The sequence below is a fragment of the Mercenaria mercenaria genome, chromosome 7, assembly GCF_021730395.1.
Source record: "Mercenaria mercenaria strain notata chromosome 7, MADL_Memer_1, whole genome shotgun sequence".
Taxonomy (NCBI): Eukaryota; Metazoa; Mollusca; class Bivalvia; order Venerida; family Veneridae; genus Mercenaria; species Mercenaria mercenaria.
The window spans coordinates 9,488,974-9,512,429 of record NC_069367.1 but is presented as its reverse complement, the minus strand read 5'-3'; the positions used below and the strand labels follow the sequence as shown (position 1 = coordinate 9,512,429).

The window sequence follows — 23,456 nt, the reverse complement described above, 5'->3', positions numbered from 1 at the left end:
TTTTTAGTTCCTTTCAATTTAAAAGGGGACTGGCCCCCCAGATCGTTCGACGTTAAAAAAAAAATATTTTTTTGATTCTGGAAATAAATCTATTTTTCTTAAGAAGGCTTTAAAACTTAATTACTGAAAAACGTATTTAGGGAAAAAACACATGAAATTTTGCTGTTTTTATCTTTTTACTTTTCATCAAAAAAAGTTTTTGTAACGCTTTACTTCTGTAAACTGTCTTTTTTTATAAATATCTTTTTTTTTGAAGTCAAAATTTTCACAAATTTCCCGCTATAGCTCTTTGGTTACGGCGACGGGGAAAATTTTTTATTGCCTCAGCGCCCGGGTTTTCGTTCCTGACGGGTCATTTTTTTTTTCTTGATTTGGAATTTTAAAATATTTTAAAAAGAAAACTCATTTCAATGTTTTGTTGACCAACTCATTTGAAAAAAAATTTATTTTTTTACCAATCGGGAGGTAGTGCCTTTAAGAGAGGTTTTTTATTTTAGCAAATTTTTTGAAAAAAAATTTTTTATTGTGTACTTCTTTTTATCAAAAATTATATTAACCTTAAAAAAGTATTTATATATCAAATATTGTAAATCTGCAAAATCCCACTGATTGATTATGGAATAAACAAAAAAAGGAAGTTATTCTAATCAAAAATTGGTAACTGTGAATATATAATTTCGTGGGCTAAAATTCTGTTTTCTTTGTCAAAACGGCTAATAATTTGTTGGGAATAATTTTAGACATAACTTTAAAGGGAAAAAAAAAATGGGAACCCTCCCTGTTCATGTAACAGTAAGTTAAGAGACAGTAATGTTTTTTTGTTAATGTTACAGAGCATCAAGAGTATAAAAGGGTCAAACAAAGGGGCCACTCCCACCCATCCAATGTTTTAAAAGTACAAGTCAGAGGTGCGAGATTAACTGGTGCGGGATTCAGACACAGCCCAAGGGGAAATTCCCGCTACAAGAAGTCCATCAACGGGCTGCAGTTGTCTCGCAGGACCGGGTGGCTGGTTTTACTTTATTTTTACAAAATGCGGAGATAATACAATAATCATTTAAAATATAACAAAAAAAAAACCTCAGTAAAATAATAGGCTTCCCAGGGTTTGGTGGTTGGGGTCGTGACTTAAAAATTTTACTTCCCCACACCGCTTTAAGTTTGATACCGGCATGGGTGTAAAACCCCTTAATTAGGAAGTCTTCCGAGGGCTTATCAAGGATGTTCTGATTTTTGCCTTTGTGCAGGGTTTTTTTTTTGGGCTTTTCTTGATTTATCTCAATATAACTGCTGCTTTCCTTTTAAATAACTGTCATTTGAAACCCAAAACAGGAAAATGGATAATGATTTTTAGAAGGAGTGAAGTAAATTTACTATTTTGTTTTTCAAGGTTCAGTAAGTTACATTTGACAGGACAGAAAATGTGTGGTGCCTTTTAAATATGTTATTACAACCAAAGCTTTTGTGAGTGTGTGATGTTAATTGTTGCAATTGTGTTCAACAAAGAAAATAAAGAAAGGATCAGACACTGAAAACTGACTTACTGCCAATGTTTACAAAATTTATTATATTGAGTATAAAAAGGTTAAAGTTTTCTTGTAAAGTGTGGAAAATTGGTAACTTGTTTCCAGTGGAGCCCATGGCAGGTTTCATAGTTACCTCCTCTGCATCCAAGCTAGACTGATACTGCTGGAAACAGTACCATGAATTTGAGTCAGTCACCAGCACTGAACACAAGTCGGTTGAATCAGGAGCGACAGAGCCTTGAACCTGGATCCTGGTAATGGAGTCCAACATCTGATTTTTTTACAAAAGTATTTAAAGTTTTTGTTTATATTTAGGGGAAAGCATATGAGGTTTTTGTTTTGGAACTTTCAACATCTTTTTTGATAAATTTTTCAAAATTTTTTATTTGATTTCCCGGGGGTAACTTTACAACCTCGATGCCCCTGTCCCGGCCGTTTACAAAAGGGGGTGTGTACCCACCCGGGGAGTACCTTGTACCGTCTAAATCTATAGGGGTATTTATGTAAGTGTTTTTGCCAAAAGTGATGTGTGTAAGTTTATTTTGCCCCCCCTTCGAAAAGGAGGGGTATATTGTTTTGCAGATGTCGGTCGGGTCGTATTAACCAATTGTTTCCCGGAGAAAACCAAGAACACTTGGCCAGGGTATGAAATTATGGAGGTTGGCATAACCCCAATGACCCTTTGATTTTGAGATCAGTAGGTCAAAGGTAGGGTTTCAGTGGCCCGGAACATTAAAAAGGTTTCCCGAGATAACTCAAAAACCCTTGGGCCAGGGAAAAGAAAGTTGATAGGGATTGATCATGACCAGCAAATGAACTCTATTTATTTGAAATCAAGGGGGCAAAGGGCAAGGACAGTGCCCCGGAACAGTTAACAGTTTCCGGATGAAACCAAGAAGCTTGGCCTAGGGTCTGAAAGTTGATAGGGAGGTTGGTCATAGCAGCAAAGACCCCCATTGTTTTTTTGTCAGGGTCAAAGGTCAAGGTCACAGTGACCCAAACAGTTAAATGGGTTTTTGATGATAACCAAAAAAGCTTGGGGGCCAGGATCATGAAAGTTGATAGGGGGGTTTAGAATTACAGTGACCCGGAACAGTTATAAAAGTTTCGCGTTTTTTTAGAACTCTTGGGGCCTAGGATCACAAAATTGTAGGGGAAATTGATCATGATTTAAAAGACCCCCATTGATTTTTAGGGCATAATTAAAGTCAAGGTCCAGGACCCCCAAAAATTAAATGGTTTCAGATGATAACCAAAAAAGTGGGCCTAGGATCAGAAAGTTTGATAGGGGGTTGATCAGCCACAATGACCCCTATTTATTTTTAGGCCCGAAAGGGCCCAAGGTCAAGGTCACATGACCCCGAAAGTGGGAACCCTTTCTGGCAAAATTTAGAATGCTTTGGGGCCCAGGATCTGAAAATTGTAGGGAGGGTTTGGGCAGACCCGCAGAGACCCCCAAAATTTATTTTGAGTCAATAGGTGAAAATTCAAAAGGGCCATTTTACCCAAACAGTAGAACTTTTGTTACATGATTAAATAAATTTTTGTGCCTTGTGCAAAATTTCTGAACTCAAGGGGGGGATTTTCGTGTTCCGAGTCTTTTTATAGTTGCCCCAGGAACCCATATGGGGGGGCCATCCAAAATTCTCGTGATTTTTTGGGAAGGACAGTGAAGGTAACCCCTTCGATAGCCTAGTGGAGAGCATCCAATTCGATGTGGGGGGTCGGGGTCCGATCCCCGCCACATATACCAAATACGTGAAAAATGGACATATCCCCTTTCTTGGCGCTCAGCATTAAAAGGGAAACGCCCTCTTTTCCCTTTATACCCCAGGCGTGTTCCTCAGGAATGAAGTGTCAAGAGTGATTAATATAATTGTAAACTTGCTTCACAATTGACCTAAAATAAATTAAATAAACTACAGTGCGTAAAAGCTCCGTTCCCGAAATTTCCTTGGGTTTTTCATTTTCTAGGGGTTTAAAACACCATACAGGGGGCTTTTTTGCCCGTGTTAGTAATTTAGTGGAGTAAGGGGTGCAAAACCCCGGTCCCCTAGTTTCTAGACAGGTTACCATGGGACCACTTCTGCTGCTCTTTTTTCACACATAAAAGTATTGAAGTTTTGAGCACTTTTGTTCTCGGGGAAAATTCCAGTTTTAATAAGTACCGGTAAACAAAACCAATATATTTTTTTTTTTAAAAGTTATTAGACATTCCCAAAAATCTGGTTTTAAAATTTTTTTGCTCACCAGCCAAAAAGGGTCATGTTGACTTTTGGACCGCTCATTCCTTTGTGCGGTGTGGTCGCATCCCTCCGTCCGTCCAACAACATTTTCTAAAAAAAAAATTTTTTCTTCAAAAAAAGATGGGCAAAATTTCACCAAACTTCATAGGAATGGGGCCTTGGTGGCCTCCTTTCAAAATTTTCAAAGAATTGAATTCCATAAAGAAACCCGGGTGCCATGGCAAACCCAAAAGGAAAAAATTTAAAAAAACTTCTGTCCAAAACCACAGGTCAAGGGTTTTGATATTTGAATGTAGATATCAGGGTCCTCTACCAAGATTTTTCAATTTCCCCCGGGTCAAAATTTGGGCCCTGCCCCGGGGGCACATGGTTTACATAACTTTTATAGGGAAAATTTTTAAAATCTTCTTTCCAAAACACAGGTGTGGACTTGATATTGGGTGTACTTTACTAATGGGCCCCTATATAGTGGTTTAAATTTTGGGCCCCGGGGGGAAAACAGGCCCCGCCCTGGGGGCCCAAATTTTTCATAGACTTATTAGGGGAAAAAAAAAATTCCTTTCTGAAAACCAAGACCTTTGATTTTGATAGTAGCATTGCCTTGTGGGCCTCTTTTCCAAATTGTTCAAATTATGCCCCTTGGGGGAAAAAGGCCCTGCCCGGGGTCCCCTTGTTAATGGTTTAAAATAGGAAGAAATACTTCAAAATTACTGATCTATTTTCCCAACTGTTTAATTATAATTACCTATGACCCAAAGTAGGGGTCATTTGACGTGACCCTTTATTACTTTCTTGTTTTTAACCCCCATCATCAATGGGGGGCTATTCAAAACACTCGCGTCCGGGTCCGCGTCCCTTTCCTCCGTCCTCCGTCCTTCCCTCCCTTAACAATTTCTCGTTAGCTCCCCAGAAACTACCAGGGGGATTTTGACCAAACTTTTTCAAAAAATGTATTGGGACCCATTGGTCCCCCCGAAAATCAGACGGTTAAAAAATCTTTTTTTGGTTTTGGCCCTTTTTTTTATTTCTATAATTTAAAGATTTGTATAGGGAAAAAAAATTTGAAAATCTTCTTGTCCAAAACCACGAGCCAGGCTTTTATTTTGGTATGAAGCCTCATTACGGTCCCTACCAAGAGATTCAAAATTTTTCCCCGGGGTTAATAGGCCCCGCCCTGGGGGGCACTTTTGGTTTTTTTAGCTTTTATGTGAAAAACTTTGAAAAACCTCTTTTTTTAAAACCCCCCAGGGCCTGGGCTTTGAATTTTGTATGTACATCATCTGTGGCTTCTACAAATTTTTCAAATTATCCCCCCAGGGGCAAATATGGCCCCCCTTGGGGGGCAAGGGGTTTTAAAGACTTATATAGGGGAAAGCTTTTAAAAATCTTCTTTTCAAAAACCCACAACATTCAAATTTGGACCACATGTATGGTTTTGAGTGGCAAGATGAACCTTGACATGAGTTGACCTTGATTTTGACCTAGTGACCTACTTTCACATTTCTGTAGCTACAGCCTTCAAATTTGGACCACATGCATAGTTTTGTGCACTGAAAAGAACTTTGACCTTGACATTGACCTAGTGACCTACTTTCACATTTTTGAAGGTACAGGCTTCAAATTGAACCACCTGCATAGTTCGTGTTCCGAAATGAAATTTGACCTTGATTTTGACCTAGTGACCTACTTTCACATTTCTCAAGCTGCAGGCTTCAAATTTGGACCACATGCATAGTTTTGTGTACCGAAACAACCTTGACCTTTACATTGACCTAGTGACCTACTTTCACATTTTTTAAGGTACAGGCTTCAAATTTGGACCACATGCATAGTTCTGTGTTCCGAAATAAAATTTGACCTTGATTTTGACCTGGTGACCTACTTTCACATTTCTCGAGCTACAGCCTTCAAATTTGGACCACTTGCATAGTTTTGTGTACCGAAATGAACTTTGACCTTAAGATTGACCTAGTGACCTACTTTCACATTTCTGTAGCTACAGGCTCCAAATTTAGACCACATGCATCTATAGGATTGTGTACCGAAACAAACTTTGACCTTGACATTGACCTAGTGACCTACTTTCACATTTTCAAGCTACAGCCTTCAAATTTGGACCACTTGCTTAGTTTGTGTACCGAAATAAACTTTGACCTTAGATTGACCTAGTGACCTACTTTCAAATTTCTCAAACTACAGCCTTCAAACTTGATGCACATGCATAGTTTTGTGTACAAAGAACTTTGTCCTTGAAATTGATCTAGTGACCTACTTTCACATTTCTCAAGCTACAGCTTTCGAATTTGGACCACATGCAGAGTGTTGTGTACGGAACTGAAATTTGACCTTGAGCTGGTCAGTAAGTCTTGAAATTTGGAATACTCAAAAATGGCACATTGGTGGGCGCCAAGATCACTCTGTGATCTCTTGTTTTAAGATACAGCCTTGAAATTTTGATGACATATACAGTTTTGCACACCAATCTTAAAACTGACTTTCAGTGACCGTGAATGTGACCTACTGACCTACTTTCTTAATATTTTAGCATCAGTTTGACATTTGAATCATGTAGCTCATATTACTCAGGTGAGTGATCCAGGGTCATCATGACGCTCTTGTTACAGAAATTCTACTTTTTGATTTTCTTCAGTCACAGAACAAAGAGATGAATTCTTTTAATTGGCACTACATTTAAACAAAATTTTATGGGCGTTTGCTATCAAGATTCAGAATTTGAGTCATACTGTTTGGTGTCTTATGTACAGTTAAAACTCGGTATCTTAAATTCCAAGGGTTCGAGCGTTTTACTTCGACATTATGGAAATTCGACTTAAAATGATATTTTGTGCACATATGTTTGGGATGGGACTTCAAAATATCTTCGAGATAGCTGTAGTTTTGAGATAAACGAGTTCAAATTACCGAGCTTCAACTGTAGTTACATTGCTTTTATAATGTTTTCTTTTTATTTCAACCAGAAAACTACATTCCAAGGTTTATCGCAGGAAGCGCTGCAGTCGTGTATACAATCTCTAATCAATGCTAAAGAAGGAATTACAAAGAGAAAGGTAAAGTCATATGTTTATATTTTTCCTTGTTGCATACTGTAAAAGCAGAAATTTTCGCGAGGGTTTAAATTTTTCTATATTCGCGAGGCCCTACATATCGCGAAAATTAATTTTCATGTAAATATTCACCATTAGTATAATTCAGATTCAAGTAGGATACCATTTTTACAATTTAGCGAATATTAAACATTGCAAACGTTCTCAAAATTTCAAATTCGCGAAATTTTGACCCAGCGAAAATATGTGCATCTGGGTTTAAAATTGCAAGTCAGAAAAATATGTAACAGAAATATCCAGTGAAGATAATTTAAGATTCATACGTGTTACTTAGATGCTATTCAGGCAAGAAATAGAAAATGAAATATTGACTGGCAACTTGAACTATTTCTTGGGGTCGAATGGTTAAGGTCACAGACTTGACATCACTCGCCTTTCACTGTTTGGGTTCGAAACCTCACGATAGATTTCTATGACTGTGACACTGCAGACCTGGATTGTGAGGTCGTGAGTTTGATGTCTTTGGGCAAGGCATACGTTCTTCATGACGATTTGATAAAAGATTGTGTCCGAAATCATGCATCCTCCACCTATCATTCATGTGGAGAAATTGACAGTTACTTGTGGAGAACAGGTTACTAGTGGTACAGAATTCAGGAACACCAGTTAGGTTAACTGCTTACAGTTACATAACTGATATACTGTTGAATTAAGGCGCTAAACCCAAAACAAACAAACAGACAGATAAAGTCGCCATAAAAATGAAAAGCATTTTGACACCATCAGAGCTTTTAACAAGTTCTAATGTAGGGATGACGCATGTTTTTTCGTGTTACAACATCTGCAGAATCCCAAGGGATTGGTTGGTGCCCGAGCCAGATAGGGCGAGGGTACCAACATATCCTGAGGGATTCTGCAGATGTTATAACACGAAATGAACATGTGGTAACACTTTTCTAGCATAAAACAGGTAAAAACTAATAAATTAATACATTGTCCATCAACGTCATTAAATTTCCATGAAATGCGCAGGAATGTCTGAGTTTTTTTTTTCATGTTGACGTCATTTCCTTTTGAATTATCCATTTCGGGGCCGTAATACATTTACGCTATGCCACGGAACGCATATATTTAAAAAGGTGTTTTAATAGCACTTGAGCGCGAGAATTTCTCTGTTAACTCTCGTTTTCACTTCTGTTAAAACACCCCCGAAAAGTGACAAGAACAGCAGTTTTATGCTAGAATACAGTGAAGTGCTTTTATTAATAAATGAACGTTTTCTGTTTTATTTTATTGACAGACATTGTTGGATGGGCAACTGTTCATGATAAAACATTTACTGATCTTGAGGGAACAGATTGCGCCATTTCAAGCAGATTTTTCCATACGAGAGACTTCCCTAGATTTCAGCAAGCTTAAAGGTAAATAAAATCATCTCCATGGCAACAGTCTTTTTTTTAGCCCACCATCATCAGATGGTGGGCTATTAAAATCACTCTGCGTCCGTGGTTCGTCCGTCCGTCATTCCGTCCGTCCATCCGTCCGTCCGTTAACAATTTCTCGTTATCGCATCTCCTCAGAAACTATTGGGGGGATTTTGACCAAACTTTGTCAGAATGATGTATTGGTACCCTAGTTGTGTCCCCCTGAAAATCAGACTGGTTCAACAATTTATGAGTGAGTTATGGCCCTTTGTTTATTTCTATATTTTACATAGATTTATATAGGGAAAAACTTTGAAAACCTTCTTGTCCAAAACCACAGAGCCTAGGGCTTTGATATTTGGTTTGAAGCATCATCTAGTGGTCCTCTACCAAGATGATGCAAATTATTTCTGTGGGGTCAAATATGGCTCCGCCCTGGGGGTCACATGGTTTATATAGACTTATATAGGGAAAAACTTTGAATAACCTCTTGTCCAAAACCACAGGGCCTAGGGCTTTGATATTTTGTATGTGACATCATCTAGTGGTCTTCAACTAAGATTGTTCAAATTATACCCCTAGGGTCAAATATGACCCCGCCCTGGGGGTCATATGGTTTACATAGACTTATATAGGGAAAAACTTTGAAAATCTTCTTGTCCAAACCACAAAGCCTAAGGCTTTGATACTGGTAATGTAGCATCATCTAGTGGTTCTCTACCAAGTTTGTTCAAATTATCCCCCTAGGGTCAAAAATGGCCCCGCCCCGGGGGTCACATGGTTCATTATAGACTTATATAGGGAAAAGCTTTTAAAATGTTCTTGTCAACAACTACAACATTCAAATTTGGACCACATATGTATTTTTGAGTGGCAAGATGAACCTTGACATTAGTTGACCTTGATTTTGACCTAGTGATCTACTTTCACATTTCTGTAGCTACAGCCTTCAAATTTGGACCACATGTATATTTTTGAGTGGCAAGATGAATCTTGACATGAGTTGACCTTGATTTTGACCTAGTGACCTACTTTCACATTTCTGTAGCTACAGCCTTCAAATTTGGACCACCTGCATAGTTTTGTGCACTGGAAAAAACTTTGACCTTGATTTTGACCTAGTGACCTACTTTCACATTTTTGAAGGTACAGGCGTCAGATTTGGACCATATTCATAGTTCCGTGTTTCAAAATGAAATTTGATATTGATTTTGACCTAGTGACCTACTTTCACATTTCTCAAGCTACAGCCTTCAAATTTGGACCACATGCATAGTTTTGTGTACCAAAAAAAAACTTTGACCTTCACATTGACCTAGTGACCTACTTTCACATTTTTGAAGGTACAGGCTTCAAATTTGGACCACATGCATAGTTTTGTATTCCGAAATAAAATTTGACCTTGATTTTGACCTAGTGACCTACTTTTACATTTTCAAGCTACAGCCTTCAAATTTGGACCACTTGCATATTTTTGTGTACTGAAATGAACTTTGACCTTTACATTGACCTAGTGACCTACTTTCACATTTTTAAGGTACAGGCTTCAAATTTGGACCAAATGCATAGTTTTGTATTCCAAAATAAAATTTGACCTTGATTTTGACCTAGTGACCTACTTTTACATTTCTCAAGCTATAGCCTTCAAATTTGGACCACATGCATAGTTTTGTGTACCGAAATGAACTTTGACCTTTACATTGACCTAGTGACCTACTTTCACATTTTTGAAGGTACAGGCTTCAAATTTGGACCACATGCATAGTTTTGTATTCTGAAATAAAAATTGACATTGGTTTTGACCTAGTGACCTACTTCTACATTTCTCAAGCTACAGCCTTCAAATTTGGACCACTTGCATAGCTTTGTGTACTGAAATGAACTTGACCTTAAGATTGACCTAGTGACCTACTTTCACATTTCTGTAGCCAGGCTTCAAATTTAGACTACATGCATAAGATTGTGTACCGAAACAAACTTTGACCTTGACATTGACCTAGTGACCTACTTTCACATTTCTCAAGCTACAGCTTTCGAATTCGGACCACATGCACAGTGTTGTGTACTGAAATGAAATTTGACCTTGAGCTAGTCAATAAGTCTTGAAATTTGGAACACTCAAAAATGGCACATTGGTGGGCGCCAAGATCGCTCTGTGATCTCTTGTTTAATGTGTGGTATTTTCATGTGAAATTGCTTACTAAGCTTTTAATAGTTTCCTTGTACGATAAATAAAGGTTCTAAAAAAATGTAAAATCTGAGAGCTTCCATTTTGTAGGAGGGGACTCCTATTAAGAACATCACCTCATTCTTTATTTGTGTTGTATTTTGTTAGAAATTAAGATATTTTCACCTCGCATCATACTTCTGTTTTGCTGAGAATTTTTTCCAGATGTGGAAGAATGTTATCACTTTCTTTAGGAGAAATGGCATTCGAAGTCGGTATACTGTGAAATCATTCAAATTCTTAGCACAGAATTTTGTTGTTTTAGCCGAAACAGCTCTTTTTTTTTGTGAACATGAACTCGTGGATTTTAACCCTTACCCTGCTAAATTTCTAAAATGGACTGGTCCATCATTCAATTTAGGCAGCATCACTTATTATTCAAAGGGGTGTTCATTGGAAATTTACTGATTGAATAGCGAACAGTGCAGACCATAATCAGAAGACTGCACGGATGTGCAGGCTGATCTTGGTCTGCACTGGTTGCAAGGCAAAATTACTTGCCACCAACACGCTAAGGGTTAAATTCTAAAAATAAATGGGATTTTTCTTATTGGGATTTAATGTCATAGCTCGACACACACATTAAATCTATAAACATAAGTTCCCTACTAATATCAGTGATTTCACAGTTGATGTTAGTCTATTCAGTTAAATATTTTTTATTACTACCGTGAAATTATTTAATATCTTGGTCATGAAATTTAGTGATTTCGGGCAAAACTATCAATTTGTGGGGAAACAAATTTGTTGAAACCCGTCCGCTTAGCTCAGTAGGAAGAGTGCAGATCTACTGATTGTGGGGTCATGAGTTGAATCCTTGGACGAGGCGGTATGTTCTTTGTGACGGTTTGGATAGAAGACATTGTGTCTGGAATCATTCGTCCTCCACCTCTGATTGATGTGGGGAAAGTTTGCAGTTATTTTACGAGAACAGATTTGTACTGGCACAGAATCCAGGAACACTGGTTAGTTTAACTGCCTGCTATTACATAACTGAAATACTGTTGAAAAATGGCGTTAAACCCAAAATAAAAACTAACAAAACAAATTCGTCGATTTTGAACTTTGAACATAAAAGAAATATGAATTTTACTGCTTCACTGGAATAGAAATTTCATGGATTTACTCAACCAGGAAATAGATGAAAATTGAAAACTAACAAATTCAAATTACAGTAAATAGGATATAAAATAAGTCCGGCATATGCATTATGTTTAGCAGATTGGTCGGTTTCTTTAGTTGTAGAAATACATTCAAGATGGTGACAGACTTATGACTTAGTAAAATCAATATTGATAGAATGTGATACATATTACTATGCTGAGACCTTGATATTGATAGAATGTTAGAATGTAATAAAATCAGGTGACCTCGACATTGGAAGAAAAGTTGCAAGCATCAATAAAATGAGGCAGACCTTGATAGAATGTCACAGACATTGGTAGAATGTCACATATATCAGTAGAATGTCCAAGGAATCAGTAGAATGTCAGCAATCTAGATAAACCATCACTAGTACAGGAGTTAGAACTTTTATTTGATAAGACGTCAGATGAAATTTGACAAATGTGTATATGTGTTTACAATGACTATGGCTTAGGTGTTTGGCATGTCAGTAATAAATATTTTTATGTTCCGTTGGAAGCACTTTTCCATAAAACTTTGCACCTTCACGCAATTATTTGTTAGTCTTGCAATTATTTGTAAGTGCCATTCGTAGATTAAAACTCATGTTGGGTTCATTTTTAAGTTTCTTTTGGAAATTCAAAACATACACAAAGTTTTATCTTGGTATTCTTGTCAGTTGTCTTGCAGTTTGAAAGATTTTCATAAAGAAATAGTAATGTTTAAACTAAAACATTTTAGCCAAATTCTTCAGCAGCATTGTCAAAATAAAGTCATTGTTAACACAGATATACTAGTGGGCACCTATGCTTTAACTGAAATACCTGTTCTCTTCACTAGAACTAAAGCTTCACAGTTTTGTTGGTACGTCAGTTCTTACCTACTTTGTTTACTTTGTTGGTAGTAGGTGATGCGAAGTAGTAGAAATTATATAAACTTGAATCTGTCAGTCTTGCTTTTAAAATGTTTTGTTTTCTCCCCCATCATTAGCTCACCTGAGCAATGCTCAGGTGAGTTTTTCTGATCGCTCGATGTCCGGCGTCCGTCGTCCGTCGTCTGTCAACATTTAGCTTGTGTATGCGATAGAGGCTGTATTTTTCAATTAATCTTCATGAATATTGGTCAGAATGATAACCTTGATGAAATCTAGGCCGAGTTCGAAAATGGGTCATCTCGGGTCAAAAACTAGGTCACTAGGTCAAATCAAAGAAAAACCTTGTGTATGCGATAGAGGCTGTATTTTTCATTTAATCTTCATGAATATTGGTCAGAATGATAACTTTGATGAAATCTAGGCCGAGTTCGAAAATGGGTTATCTCGGGTCAAAAACTAGGTCACTAGGTCAAATCAAAGAAAAACCTTGTGTATGCGATAGAGGTGGTATTTTCCAATTAATCTTCATGAATATTGGTCAGAATGATAACCTTGATGAAATCTAAGCCGAGTTCGAAAATGGGTCATCTCGGGTCAAAAACTAGGTCACTAGGTCAAATCAAAGAAAAACCTTGTATATGCGATAGAGGCTGTATTTTTCAATTCTTCTTCATGAATATTGGTCAGAATGATAACCTTGATGAAATCTAGGCCGAGTTCCAAAGTGGGTCATCTCGGGTCAAAAACTAGGTCACTAGGTCAAATCAAAGAAAAACCTTGTGTATGCGATAGAGGCTGTATTTTTCAATTGATCATTATGAATTTTGGTCAGAATGATTGCCTTGATGAAATCTAGGCCGAGTTCGAAAATGGGTCATCTCGGGTCAAAAAGTAGGTCACTAGGTCAAATCAAAGAAAAACCTTGTGTATGCGACAGAGGCGGTATTTTTCAATTGATCTTCATGAATTTTGGTCAGAATGATTACCTTGATGAAATCTAGGCCGAGTTCGAAAATGGGTCATCTCGGGTCAAAAACTAGGTCACTAGGTCATATCACGTAAAAACCTTGTGTATGCGATAGAGGCTGTATTTTTCAATTGATCTTCATGAATTTTGGTCAGAATGATTGCCTTGATGAAATTTAGACCAAGTTCGAAAATGGGTCAAATCAAAGAAAAACCTTGTGTATGCAATAGAGGCTGTATTTTTCAACTGATCTTCAGGAAATTTAGCCAGAATGATTGCCTTGATAAAATCTAGGCTGATTTCGAAAATGGGTCATCTGGGGTCAAAAACTAGGTCACTAGGTCAAATCGAAGAAAAACATTGTGTATGCAATAGAGGATGTATTTTTCAATTGATCTTCATGAAATTTGGTCAGAATGATTGCCTTGATGAAAACTAGGTCGGTTTTGAATATGGGTTATCTGAGGTCAAAAACTAGGTCACTAGGTCAAATTAAAGAAAAATCTTGTGTATGCGATAGAGACTGTTTTTTTCAGTTGATATTTATGAAATTTGGTCAGGTTGATTGCCTTAATGAAATCTAGGTCGAATTTGAATATGGGTCATCTGAGATCAAAAACTAGGTCACTTGGTCAAATCAAAGAAAAAACTTCTGTATGTGATAGAGGCTGTATTTTTCAGTTGATCTTCATGAATTTTGGTCAGAATGATTGCCTTGATAAAATCTAGGTCGAGTTTGAACATGGGTCATCTAGGGTCAAAAACTAGGTCATATCTAAGAAAATGCTTGTTTTATCGCAAGAGACCAATTTTTTTGGTCCAATCTTAATGAAAATTGGTCAGAATATTTGTTTCCATGAAATCACTAAGTCAAACATGTTTTACACTGTTATGGAGTGTTTCTTAGGCGAGCGACCTAGGGCCATCTTGGCCCTCTTGTTGCCTAGTCCTACAGGTGAATTCAAAGTGACATTTCAGACAAAGATCATGACTCATTTTCAAAATGCTGGAGCCAGACGAACTAGCTCACAGACAAGCTCCTCCATCTGATTTTTAATAAATCAGACAAGACCTTTATTGCTGTTTTAAGATAGGATAAAACCCTCCTATTAAATTTTGACAGTAGGCAAAATCACCTGCTAAAAATTTGAAGCAGAAACACCCCCCCACCCACTAGATTTGAACAGGAATGGAAAACCCCACTCCCGTAAATGATAACAGTTCTAAAGCACAATTGGTGGGGTTTTGTCCTTGATATTGTAGTGGGAGGGGTTTTGTCCTTGATATCTTAGTGGGAGGGGTTTTGTCCTTGAAGTCATAGTCGGAGGAGTTTTGGCCTTGATATCTTAGTGGGAGGGGTTTTGTCCTTGATATCATAGTGGGAGGGATTTTGTCCTTGATATCTTAGGGGGAGAGGTTTTTGTCCATTTTAAACTTTTAATGGGATGGATTTCGTCTTGCCTGTAAAAATTTGTGGGAGGGTTTTGTCCACTTCTCTTTGTCAAAAATGAGTGGGAGAGGTTTATATAATGTCAGAGAGGATTTTTGTCACAGTTTCTACTAATGCTATGGAAAAAACAAGTCATGATCTTTGGGAAGAAGGTCACTTTGAGTTTGTCTTTACATACAAGTATTAATAGTGGTGAGGTTTGTGTAGAGATGTGTGTGTATACCTAACCTGTAACTATGTATAGGTTTCAGATAATTCATTGATCCTCTCATGAAATTAAGTTTTGCGGTAATGGAGCACAGTGAGGTGAAAGTAACAACTTAATTTATTAGAATGTCAATAAGTAATCTATAACCTATTTATAGTTTAACAATTAAACCATTAGCAACCCCCATATTTGCCCAATAAATGATCTACTAAATGGATTCACTTCATAGGTACTGCGTAAATAAACTAATAAGTGAGTCAGAAATTGTCTGGTTGCTGATTGACTGCTGAGACTAGTGAAACTATAATTCTAATATGGTTTTCTCTGTTAAATAACTCTTACGCCAGAATAACGTCACGTTTATGTGCGGTGATGTAAAAGTTTTTGTTGCGACCAAGAAAGAGCGCTACTATGTTTTAACACTATTTATACACTCCGGCGGTAATACGTCGTACAAATAATTTTACTCGGGCTGCGCCGTGGTAAAATTAATACGCCCAACGTATAACTGCCCATCATGCATAAATAGTGTTAAAACATTCTTTTGCTGTAATTTATTTCCTAAATAGACAATGTTTTCACTGAAAAGTGTTTTGAATTGGTTGAGTAAACAGTTTGATTAAGCTGAAACATAATTAAATAATTGTTACCATGGTTATAAAGTGGCTAACTGCATTTACTTGAAGCACTTTTTGTTCTAAGGTGACAATATTTGATCAAAAATATCTGAAAAAGATCAGTTCAAGTGTACCTACTGGATACACTTTCGGAAATATTTCACACTATTTTTTAAAAGATTTTATTGACAGATTACAGTGTGTGGTAGCCAAATTTCTACACAAACTGTTATGCTTGTTGATTGTTAGAAATACTACAACAATTGAATGACTTATTAAGTTATTAGGACTGTTTATATTTGTCATGTTATGGAATGTTTCTTTGTTGGAAGAAGTAAAAAGCACAGCATGTGTTTGTACACGAGTTATTGTTGTATTGCATGATGTGTAGACGTTCACACACTTAGCTGTATATTGTATGTTGCATTCCGCTGTTGTATATTGTAATAAATAATGCATTTTGTTGTCACAGTTGTTTTGAATGCTTTCACCATGATGGCCTGGTTTTCAGTGTATTATATAAAAGATTCCTTGGATATATGAACGGTGTAAGGTTGTTGGTAGAGGGAAAATGGACACTGCTTGGCAAATTGCCAATATATAAATAATTTGTCCCTTTGGAATGGAAAATTATCCACGCAATGTTGGAGAATTTAAAAAGACAAACAACACGAAAATGCATCCATACACATTCTTTTTCTTTGATTATATTATAATTACGTGCCATGCAAGTTACTTCTTCAGTTACCAACTGCCCTTCTGCATTATGTGAATTTATTGTCATGTGTATATCTAAGAGAAACTCTAATTTTATTTTAGTTTACGGCAGTATTACAAAATATTGTCTTCATGATAAATTTTGACTTTACATCAAAAACCTATACAACCTTGGAAAAGTACAAAGATTAGCAGATATCTTATTATGACTTATTGTTACATGTGTATGTACAGAAAGATGGTGTTTATGCATAGAAAATATGTATGCATGCCCATAGACATTTCTGGTTGAAAACTTTGATCATTTGTTGTACATTCATTTTTAGCTCACCTGAGCCAAAGGCTCATGGTGAGCTTTTGTGACCGCTCAATGTCTGTCGTGCGTCGTCCGTCGTGTGTCCGTCAACATTTTCTAAAAAAATCTTCTTGAAAACCACTGGGCAGAATTACACCAAACTTCACAAGAATGATCCTTGGGTGGCCCCCTTTCAAATTTATTCAAAGAATTGAATTCCATGCAGAACTCTGGTTTCCATGGCAACCAAAAGGAAAAACTTTAAAAATCTTCTTGTCCAAAACCAAAGGGCCTAGGGCTTTGATATCTGATGTGTAGCATCACCTAGTGGTCCTCTACTAGGATTTTTCAAATTATCCCCCTAGGGTCAAATATGGCCCCGCCCCAGGGGTCCCAAGTTTTATATAGACTTATATTGCAAAAAAGTTTAAAAATCTTCTTGTCTGAAACCACAAGAATTATGCCTTTGATATTTGGTTTGTAGCATTGTCTTATGATCCTTAACCAAAATTGTTTAAAATGTACCCCATGGGTGAAAAGAGGCCCTGCCCTGGGGGTCCCAAGTATTATATAGACTTATATAGGAAAAATACTTTAAAAATTGTCTTGTCGAAAACCACAGGACCTAGGCTTTTGATATTTGGTATGATGCATTGCCTAGTAGTCCTCTACCAAAATTATTCAAATTATGCCCCTAGGGTTAAAAGAGGCCCCGCCCTGGGGTCACTTTGTTATTATATGAGTTATATAGGAAAAAATACTTAAAAAATTATCTGATCCTATTATCCTGTTTAATTATAATTACCTGACGACTGCAAATAATATGATGTCACTTAACTGTGACCTTGACCTGCTGACCTACTTTCTTGTTTTTTAAATTAAAGCCTTTAAATTTGGATGACATACACAGTTTTGCACACCAATCGTAAAACTGAATTTCATTGACCATGAATGTGACCTACTGACTTTCTTGATATTTTAGCATCAGTCTGACATTTGAAACATGTAGCTCATATTACTCAGGTGAGCGATATAGGGTCATCATGACCCTCTTGTTAAAGTCTAAACGATTATGTGTGTTATACAACTATGTAGTTACTTTTTGTTTCGGAAATCTGTTTACACTGAAACTCACTCTTGCATTGCTCATTTTCATAATCATTTTTGATTTGCCGATGTTTACATATAGCAGCATTTTTAATGAAAATAGTAGAGTTTTCCTTATATTATTTCTAAAATGTTATGCTCAATATGGCCACAGTTACTTTCATTGAAGAAGTACAATGTAAGTGTTTATAGTATATCTTGTTAGTGGTGCTTAAAGTTCCTACATGAAAATATGAATCAAATTCTTTCTATGTGGGTTAACTGTTGAATACAGTATTACATTTGTATTTAGAATATTCAAGATGTTTAACATTTTGCTTAAATATAACTTTATCAGTGATATTATAAATTGTACAGATGCTGCGTATGGACTAATCCACAAGAGGTCCCAGATTTTTAGCTTCAGTTCAAACAACTCTCTCTTACAGTTCATAGCTGAGGTAAGTTTCTCTTCATATACTTCACATCTTATTTGTTCATGAGAATGAACTATAATTAGTCTGGGAGTCTCCCAAATTGTCTGGGATCCTTGGCATGTATGAGTTTTGTAACATGGGTCTTGTAAATTTCTATTTGACTGGTTCTTCATTTCAAAATTGACTGCCCGCTGTTGTGACGTAGTATTTAGTACTAGTAGTGACGAATTTCAGGCCAGCATTCCTTTAACGAGGTTGCCTTTCTCAGAGGAATTATGTGCATACCTAAACCAGGGTTTTCACTAATTGCTTAAGTAGAAGGTGAAAGTTACAAAGTAGAAGAGGGGTATGGGGTCCTCCAATTTAGATCTGTGATTGGCAGAGTTAGCAGTGTGCTTTGATGTACTGGACAGGATTGTTCACTGTTACCAAAGATTTGTAAATAAGTGTAGCAGTCATTTTTTAAAAACTTTGATCTTGAACTTGACTTATATAAAGTTGTATTCGTATGTATTAATTGTGTAATCACTTCATATAAAAGAATAATTTTGAATAGTGATACCTACCTTATTGTTGCTTCCTTTAAATTATATATTATATTCTTATTTATTTCAGCTTTTATGAAAATACATTTCTGCATTTTCAGGGAACCCCTCAGGTGATGGAGAATTTTGTGGACTCTAAAAGAGATGTAGATGGGCAGCTGAAGAGAACATGTGAAGAATTTATACACTCTGTGTCGGACATGATGACGGAACCATTGAAAACCTTTCTCTCTAGGGTGTGTTTTGTTGGCATTTTGTTTTTTGATCTGTTGTTAGAAGTTGCATTTCTTCATAGTAAATTGCAGTATACAACAAAAAGTATCAATTTGAATTTAATTGATTTATTATTAAATCTATATTTATCGTCATTTCTTTTGGTTGAAACACAGGTCACATGATTTAGTGCTGAAACGTTATACTGACTCGAGGGTTGGACCTAAAATCTCAAATAGAAGTGATGTTTTAATGTTGTCTTGTCTTACAAGATCTAAGACTCTGGCCAAGTGGTTTAGGTCACTGACTGAATGACTTGCCCCTCTATAGCTTTGGGTTTGAAACCTTGCTTGGGGTGTAAAATGTTAATATCTGAGGAAGCCACTGGCTTACCAAGGTTGCTTGTTCTACCCAGGTGCATGGTAAGTGGTGGGAGACGGTTTTTTTTTTTGTGAAAAACTATCACTATTTTTCACTCATTTCACATTCTGCATTTGAAATCCACAATTTCATATCCCCACAAAAAAGACGTATTTGTCCAAACCACAAAATATTTTGCCAAAAAAATTAAATAACTTTACAGTATTTTGACAGTAATCTGGAACCAAACGCCCTTTTATATCTTGTATTACAATTTTTCAGGCATCGATTATAATCAACATGGGCCAGGATGAGAATATAAAACAAGTAAGCCTACGACAGCAACCATTTGCAGCTCCAGAAAAAATACATGACGTTGTAGCAGAGACATACAAGCTTGTGAAAAAGTCGGTTCCCAGCGTGCATAGAAGTATGGCTCTTTATCTAGCAAACCGGGAAACAGAAATCATCCTGTTCAAACCGATAAAGGTAATTTATGGTATTCTGTGAAATCATTAATATCTGTTGTGGACTAATTTTCATGGACTTAATGTTCTGCCAGTCTCCAAATTAAATCTGGACATAGTAAAACTCTTATTCATTTCATGTTGAATTGTTGAAATCCAAATAACAGCCATTTAGGTCAAACCGATGAAAGTACCAGTGAAATTATTTCACAGGGTAGTTGCAACATTCCTGCTCCTTAGGCAGTAAAACAGAAAAAGTTGTGCTACAGTTATACAGGCATAAATGTTCAAAAAAGAAATATTTGTCTTCATGTCTAAATGGCTGTTGACTTCTTGCCACTTGACCCTCATTGCTGTGGATTTGAAGCCTACTTGGGGAGTAAAAGGTTTTTTTTTTTTAAACTTTAAGATGGCTTGCTGAAGATAGATTGTTCGTGAAGTATTGAGATGAGTGTTCTTAAAGTATTGAGATGATGTCTGCATGTATGTCATATTTCATGTGAAACTGTTCTATGTATATGTCATATTTCACATGAAACTATTCTGCGTGTACCAGTATTTCATATTTCATGTGAAACTAATCTGTGTGTATGTCATATTTCAAGTGAAACTATTCTGTTGATCATGAGATGAGCAATGTCATATTTCAGGTGAATGTTCAGCAAAGATTCCAAAAATTGACTGAAATTCTGACGGAACATTTCACGGAGGAGGACAAACAGATTGTAGCATGTCCTAGATCAGAACAGGTAAACATTTCAGTTGCTGTCTAAGAAAAAATAATGGGTGGTGTGATGGTCTATTAGCAACACACTTTACTGCTGATCTAGCAGTCTGGGGTTCAAATCCCAGACCAGGCATAGAAATATATAATGTGAGATTGGCTCAAGAGTTTCCCACACGCCTATGAGGGCTTTTCACGTATCAGTGCTCCACACTGAACATGTTAAAGAACCAAGAGGACTATTTGCAAGAAGGGTATCAGACCAGGATCTGTTGTATCTGAATATGCTTCTTAAAATTATCTGCAACTGTTAAAAATGCCAAGAAGAAACTAAATTAAAAATGGTCTTAGTCTTGATCATTAGTTGTACAGGAATTTGAGGAAATATTCAGAAATTTCTTCATTTTCTTTTATCATGGACTGTGGTTAGTGGTAGTTGGGTTTTGTTGCTGTATCCATACAGTGGCACAAGGGCAGAAGAGATATTATTATCAATCCTGATATACTTGTCTCTGTTAAAACACTCTTACGCTAGAATGACGTCGCGTTAACGTGCGGTGACATCAAAGTTTTTGTTGCGGCCAAGAAGGAGCGCTTCTATATTGTATCTACTGTTTTAGATTAAGGACATATTAGAATTGAAATAATTTATAGCAAAACCGTGTTTTAACACTATATATACATTCAGGCGGTAATGCGCCTTCGTGAACTTATTACGCCCGACATATATCCGCCCATCGTGCATTAAAAGTGTTAAAACACACTTTTGCTATAAATTATTTCTTAAATAAAATCACTGTTACATAATTATGTAGCTCGTCTGATTTTTTTAAAAAGCTCAACAAGGAATTGTCATCACTTGGTCGTCGATGTCAGAGTTGGTTAAAATTTTTGTTCAGAACCGTAACTCTTATACAATGTATGCAATTTGTCAGAAGTATGGCCCTTTTAGTACTTTAATAGAAAATAAAGAGTTTCTTGGTTAAAATTTCTGTTAGGTACACCTTTTCCCAAAAACTATAAGAGCTACAGCTTTGAAACTTTGCACAGTTGTTTATCGTCATTAGATGACTATAAAGGCCAAGAACCATAACTCTGACCTGCATTTTGTCAGATTTATGACCCTTTTTGTACTTAGAAATTCTGAATTCTTGCATCCTGTCCAGAAATTCTGAATTCTTGCATCCTGTCCAGCACTTGCAGAGGCACGATAGCACCCATAGGCGGTTCTCTTGTTATCGTATAATATGACTTCACATGTAAACTTATTTAAAATACTGCTTTCAACCCAAGTTTTGGTTAGTGAATAAAGTTATATATGTATTATTTTGGTAAAGCTGTCTGTTTAAAGATATTGTATGTGTTTTGTATTTCAGATCAACTTACTACTGGTTTCATCCAAGGCTTAGCCAGTCTACCCTCATGAAAAAGGTTCTACATTGCATTTAGATGTGTTATCAACCAGAAATATGTTCTACATTGCCTGCAAACATGTTCTTTATTAACGCAGAAAAAACTCACCATGATAGATGTTAACAGTTACCAGTTTATGTACACAAATTTTATCAAGTTGGCAAATTTAAAATGCCCGGAAATTTTATAAACATTGGGACATTAGAACACTATCTATTGAGATTTTATTATGGCTATTTATTACTGTCCAGTAGTGTAGAATTTTGATGTAAGTTACTCATATGGAAAATTGAAGTGCTATTGCAGAGAATAGTTATTTATTTGTTATGTAGTTTTAGTTTGAATTAATTTATTTAAGTTTGACTGTAACAAGGCTTAAAGCTGAAAGAGTTGTGCATAATTAGTTGTTGCCTCAGTGACCGAGTTGTTAAGGGTGCTGACTTTTAAACAACTTGCCCATCACCTCTGCTTGTTCAAGCCTCCCTTGGGTTGGCTTATAAGGAAGCCGTCCAGCTGGCCAGTGCCAGTAATGATACTTGACTCCATATTCACAGGACAGTTTTCTGTCTCGGCTGAGTTTGAGATGGAGGTTTTAATAGCAGGTTTTTAACTTTTAAGATTAAAATCCAGTTGAGATTGACCATCAGTTCTGAATAATCACTTGAAAAAATATCATTTTAATTAACTTTTAATTTTAAATGCTGTTTAGATATAAATGACAAATGAGCCGCACCATGAGAAAACCAACATGGTGCGTTTGCAACCAGCATGGATCCAGACCTGTCTGCACATTCACGCAGTCTGGTCAGGATCCATGCTGTTTGCTTCCAAAGCCTATTGCAATTAGAGAAACCGCTAACGAATAGCGTGGATCCTGACCAGACTGCACGGATGCGCAGGTTGGTCTGGATCCATGCTGGTCGCAAATGCACTGTGTTGGATTTCTCATGGCGCATCTCATTTCAGTTCGGCAGTGACTGAAATGGGGCCTGGAGAGGTATCTATGATTTTCCTCTACCATTGGAAGCTGGGAAGTTTCCATGTGATCTTAACTGACATTTTAAAACCCAAAGAAAGAAAGGGAAAAACAAGCTATACTTTGGTTATATAAACACCTTGTGAGTGAAAAAATGGGAGTGAAACTTTGGCAAATAGAATGGTAGAGAGAAGGTTCTACCTTCATTTACAGGAATCTTAAAGGTGGATATTTATATGTTTACATTACATTTCAATGTAGAGCAAAGGTGTCATTACTAGATCTGTATATATATGCATTGTGTGAAATACTGGAACTTGTGACTTGATAGCATGTCATAGTGACTGTGTACATGACAGTTTGTCTAAAGTTGTTAATGAATTGCTTCAGATATTTATTTTGATAAATGTGTTACTGTTGCACATAAATATGGGAACAAATAAAAGGAGGAAAATGCCTATTGTTTCTTGTTACGAATTTGTTCGTAACCTATT

The 23,456-nt window shown here is 36.5% G+C and overlaps 1 protein-coding gene across 1 annotated transcript in view; it reads left to right on the top strand.

Moving 5' to 3' along the window:
• The window catches only part of LOC123556076 (conserved oligomeric Golgi complex subunit 3-like), a 42,643-nt gene extending 19,223 nt beyond the window's left edge, over nt 1-23,420 (top strand). Inside the window, 8 exon segments of the mRNA XM_053548952.1 lie at nt 6,625-6,840; nt 8,138-8,258; nt 12,454-12,477; nt 18,206-18,288; nt 18,911-19,045; nt 19,665-19,871; nt 20,500-20,598; nt 21,950-23,420. Coding sequence (XP_053404927.1) covers nt 6,625-6,840; nt 8,138-8,258; nt 12,454-12,477; nt 18,206-18,288; nt 18,911-19,045; nt 19,665-19,871; nt 20,500-20,598; nt 21,950-21,982 — 918 coding nt within the window. The 3' untranslated portion in view covers nt 21,983-23,420.
• The last annotated feature ends 36 nt before the right edge of the window (nt 23,421-23,456 follow it).